Source organism: Solanum tuberosum, unplaced genomic scaffold (genome assembly GCF_000226075.1).
Source record: "Solanum tuberosum cultivar DM 1-3 516 R44 unplaced genomic scaffold, SolTub_3.0 scf00032, whole genome shotgun sequence".
NCBI lineage: Eukaryota > Viridiplantae > Streptophyta > Magnoliopsida > Solanales > Solanaceae > Solanum > Solanum tuberosum.
In genome coordinates, this window is record NW_006238958.1 from 2,241,469 (window position 1) to 2,247,019 (window position 5,551).

The window sequence follows — 5,551 nt, forward strand, 5'->3', positions numbered from 1 at the left end:
TACTTAAATTTGCCCTTGACTATAAGTCTTTGCTCAATAATTGAAGATAGAATGGAGAGGTGGGAAAGAGAGGAGAGATATAGGGTGTGTTTGGTATGAAGGAAAATGTTTTCTTGGAAACAAGTAGATTTCTAACTTGTTTTTCTCATGTGTTGGTTGGTGAGTAGAAAATATTTTCTGATTTTTTTTTAATGTTTGGTTGGTGAATGAAAAATATTTTTCAGAAAATATTTTATATTTTTGGCTTGAGACTAAAAAATACTCTTTAGAAAAATAATTTATGAACCGAAAATAAACTCCGATAATTGATCTAGGACCCGACCTCAATACCCAAACTAGGATAAGACCCGATGCCATTCCAAAATCTTACCCAGGACTTGACCCCGAGAAATTTTTTCAAAAACGTTTTTTTTTTTAAAAAAAATATTAATTTTGACGTGGTTCGGGGGGGTGGGGGTGAGGGGTAAGGGTGGAGTAAAAATGATTTTTTTTTTAAAAAAATTGACGGTTATGGCCTGGGTGGGGTGGGGTGTAAAAAATGAAAAGAATTTAAATATTGACGGTTGAAATATTTTTCAAAAGCATTTGACGGGGTGTTGGTTTGGTGGTAGGGATAAAATATATTTAAATTTTTTTTTTAAAAAAAGTTAATTATTTTTTTTAAATGGAGAGGGTCGGGTACAAGGTATGGGTAGGATAAGAAAAATAAAATAAAGGATGAAATATTTTTGAAAAAGAAAAAGTTTTAGAAAATATTTTCCTTAATTTTGAAAGAGAGGTCATTTTCCTCCACATCAAACACACCCATAACCCAAAATGGTAGGAGACAATAATAGAAATATATATAGATATAGCATTCAACAAAATGCATCTTATAAATCACACATATATATATATATAGGAAATCTAAACTTATCATCGCGACTTATAATAATGAGTTATAAATTGCAATTAAAAAATACAATTTATAAATAAATCGCATTCAATTGTAATATGTTTGAATTGTGACCTCTTGATCACTAAACAGTTTAGTCTAAACTATATAGTAATATATTAAAAACATCTAAATAAACTTGATTCTATTGTTCCAAATTAAGCCACTAGACCTAACAAAAACTCCATAACTTCCTTTGGTTCACGTAAAGAGTACAAAGCCTTGGTGTCTTTTGGAGAAGCAGTAACAACAATTGGAAAACCTTGTCCTCTTTTCAGCAATACCTACAAAAATTTTAAATACGTAAATTTTACTTTCTTAATAATAACACGTAGAAGTTAAGATTTTTTTTTATACAAAATAGAAGATAGAATTTACCTTGAAAGCATCTTCATCAGTTCGATCATCCCCAATGTATATTGGGAGAACATCATCAGAATTTCCAAATCCAAGATTCTCTAAGAAATATTCCAATGCATGACCTTTGTTCCACACAATATTTGGTCCTATCTCAAACACCTATATTGATAAAAAAAAAATTAAATGTTTTTCTATATTCTTGTTAATTTAACATAAAGTTTGATTAACAAGAAATGTCACATAAATATTTTTTAAAAGATTTACCTTTATTCCTGTTGATACACGAAAGTTTGGGTGTTCTTTTAAGACAGCAGAAATGATATTCTCAACACTACCAAAGTCCTGAAATATTTAAGAGTTTATAGTTAACAAATAAGGCATAAAAAGACATTAAAGATTCTAATAATGTATAAGATCACCTTTTGACCTAGGACGAATTCAGTATTTAAACTTGTTTGTTTCAACATGTAAAATTTTTAAAATGGAAATTATGAGTTTGGAATTAAATATTTATTAAAAATAATCGCATACAAATATAGGTTTATGGAGGAAAAAATTATACCTTGGTGTGAACATGTCTGTAGTGTACAGAAATGCAGAATTTGTTATCTTCAATATTGACTCCTTTGATACCTTTGGTTCTCTCCCCCAACAGATTAAGAATCTAATAATTGAAACAATATATAGGGAATAATGCAATCATTATTTCACGTTGAGAAAGGAAAAAAGACTTTCATCTCTAAATTTAACTTATGTAGCTCCCTTCTTTTGGGGGATGTAAAATAGTGTCAAATCAAAATATTGAACAAGTATTATATATACCTTTTGTTTTTCAGGCAAAAACTCTATTGCAGGTTGATAGAAAACAACTTTGTTATCCTGAAATTTCCAACAACAAAAATGAATTAACAACCTTGAAGTTTCACATAACATATATACACAATCAATAAAAATTTATATTACATAAAATTTAAAACCAACCTTTTCATTTGAATTTGTTGAATCCAAGGGAGCTTCAATATCAAGCCCATGACTTCCAGCATAATAAACATTTTTCAATTGTACAAAATCTTGTACCTAAAATCATTAAAAAAAAAGTTAGTAGGATTAATTCTATCTAATTATAATTAGACTTATTAAATTATTAATTTTATGTATGATTAATCAAAGTAAGTAAAATATATACAAACCCTTTCACGTTTTCGTCCACTGATAATAGCTGTAGGAAATCGATTAGCAACTTCACCTAGCACCATTCTCATCTGCAATTTATAATAAACTCTCAATTAATTTGATAATTACAAAAAAGTTTATATATATATATATATATATACATACACCATAGAGAACTTTGACTCTGTTCGATTATATAAACCCTCACTGATCATATAAACCAATCTCAAGCAAATATCATAAGGGAAATTCGAGCGATTAATTGTTGGTGCACAAAGCATTTTGATTTCACATGGGGTTCAGGAAGGTCCACTCCAATGGGTAATGGGTGTGATATAAAAGTTTAACCTAACATAAACATTAATAACGAGTGTTTCCATGATTCGAACACATAATTTATAATTTACATGGAGAAGACCTTATCGTTATTCTGAAATTCAAAAATAAAGAAAACCTAGTACTATAAATATATCCCATTCTTTTTTTCTTTTCCATATAATGCATTTTAATTAACTAATGCACACTTCCTCTTTTACCTAATTTAAAATGTCTTGGTTTGACTAGAAATGAATATTAAGATGAGAGTTAAAAATCTTCCTATCATAATTATAGAAAGATGGTCAAAAAGTGGAGAATTACTATGAGATTATGAAAATTCTGAATTTACTTTAATAATTATAAAAAGTGGATGATCCCTTTTGACTTGGCTAGTTGTAAGGGTTTTTTTTTTGTTTGTTTAAATAAGAAATGTGAATACACTTATGAGAGAATTAAATACAAAAAAATAAGACAAGTAAATTATTAAAATTGAGAGAATTTTAATTAAATATATACCTTGTCAGTCATAAAAGCTTCTTCAGGGTTGGGCACAATATCAGACAAAGTGCCATCATAATCCAAGAATATTACTATCTTTTTCCCTTTTGCTATTTTCATCATTTCTTCAAATTTTTCCAATGCACAAGGATGCTCCACCTGAATTAATTTGTTCCAAAATTCAAATTCAATTAAACAAAAAAGTATTCACATCTTTACCTTATAATAAAAAAAAGTACTATTAAAAACACTTACCAGCCAAGAAGCATACTCAATTGAGAAATCATTTCCATCTTCAATCGATGAGAGTCTTGCCAATCCCATAACTTCAATCAACTCAAAAAAAAAATGTTTAGACCAACTTATATATATGTATTGATTATTCTACAAGTACTTGTTGTAAGGACTAGACTCTTTTTTTTTCTTTTTTTTTTAGTTTTGGATCTCGATCTTTAAGGTTTTCACTCAACGATTGTAAAAAACACTTGCACAAAAAGAAAAGTAACCAAATCAACAAAATCCATATATGTGGAAATTGTACCATTTCGATTTAATCAAAACATATCCAAGGCTTGTGTTAATTAATGGAAATTACATATGAATTTAGATGAAGAAAAAAAATACCTTATGCTTATGGAGATGAAATTATTTCTTTTGCCACAGTTAAATTTTTTTTTCTGTCGGAGAAGAGGGAGTATATGAAAGGAAGATTTTGAGCCTATTTATAGGAATTAAAGTGAGAAAAAAAAAAGGTAAGTTCCTTACTATATTGTAGTAAAAAACAAGTGTAGATTCATAATCTTTAATTATGGCGTGGAATTACATTGGTTATATATATATATATTATTTTTATCTTTATTACTTCATCAATTAATTTTATTTGCAATATTTTCTTTTCGAAAGTCAAACGGTATGTAGGATTTTGACCAATAATTTATGTAAAATGTATTTTTTATTATATTAATATATAAGAGGAATTATAATTTATAATATTTTTTGAACATATATATGAATTTAAAATTGTGAATTAACCTAATTCAATTTGGCTCCATAAGATCAGTCAATTTGACTTTCGTAAAGTGAAATATGACAAATAAAAGTCAATAGAGCATGGTCAAAACGAGTCTAGATTCAAATCTTTAATTATAAAGTGGTATTACACAAGTTATTTTGGTTTTGTCCTTATTATACTCACTTGTTTTATTTTATGTGTCATGTTTTATTTTTTGAGAGTCAAACTGTGGGAACTTTGACCAATATTTTAATATATATTTTTCGCATTATATTAATATGAGAAGAATTGCAACTTAAAGTATTTTTTATATAGTTCTCAAACATTTAAATTTAAAATGAAAAATATTGAATTAATCTACTTAAATTTATCTCTAAAAATTAGTCAAGTTGACTCTAGTAAAACAAAACATGACAAAGTGAATAAAGAAAAAACTTTTGTAGTCAAAATAAGTCTAGATTCAAAATCTTTAATTATAGCGTGGAATTAAACATATTTATGTTATTTTTTTTGTTTAATTACACAATCATAAGGCAAACTATACTAAATGTGAGCAACAACGATCCTTAATTATAACGTATATATTTTTGCTATTGCATAATTATTATTGACTAACTATTTAGCAAATCGAGTCAAAGATTTGTGAATTGATTAATTATATCAATGCTTGCCATAACAATATATTCTGAAAATATTACTAGCATTTACATTATATTTGGTAATTAATTAGTGGTTTTAATTTCCTTTTTCTTTTTGACTCTTTCTTCATGGAGAAGTAATTTGTGAAGACTTGGTCACATGCTAACAATGGAAAAACATGAGTTCAATCAACTTTCTAATATTAATGATTTCTTCATCGTATTCTCTTACTTACCTTTATGAAACTTATACCTTAATTAATTAGTTAATATTAGACAAAATTAAGATGGTCTAATAATTAATTAGTTGCATAAAAATTTCCAATGATTAAGAACTAGGTCTTGAGATCTAAGTGTAGTTGAGTTTATATGTCCAATACTCCATTGCTATCCTTAGAATTTAAGTTACATAAGCAAGATATAAAAATATTTTACATTATCAATATAATTTAACTTGTCACAACATATCTATTATCATTTATACTCAGTTATTGAGTAATATTTATCATAAAAAATTGAGTTTTTGAAGTTGTGTTTGACATATATTTATTTGGAATTTTTTTGAAGTTTTTAAATGCTAGTTCCCAAAACTCAAAAGCCGTATGAGCTAGTTTCTGA

At 27.0% G+C, this 5,551-nt stretch overlaps 1 protein-coding gene across 1 annotated transcript; it reads right to left on the reverse strand.

Moving 5' to 3' along the window:
* Positions 1-1,092: 1,092 nt before the first annotated feature.
* Positions 1,093-3,607, reverse strand: LOC102580818 (probable trehalose-phosphate phosphatase 6). Its single transcript, XM_006342190.1, has 9 exons — positions 3,539-3,607; positions 3,302-3,442; positions 2,485-2,556; positions 2,276-2,371; positions 2,117-2,173; positions 1,857-1,958; positions 1,559-1,636; positions 1,313-1,453; positions 1,093-1,218 (listed from the first exon to the last, which is right to left on the reverse strand). The coding sequence occupies exons 1-9, from the start codon at positions 3,605-3,607 to the stop codon at positions 1,093-1,095; spliced, it is 882 nt and encodes a 293-aa protein (XP_006342252.1).
* Positions 3,608-5,551: the final 1,944 nt, after the last annotated feature.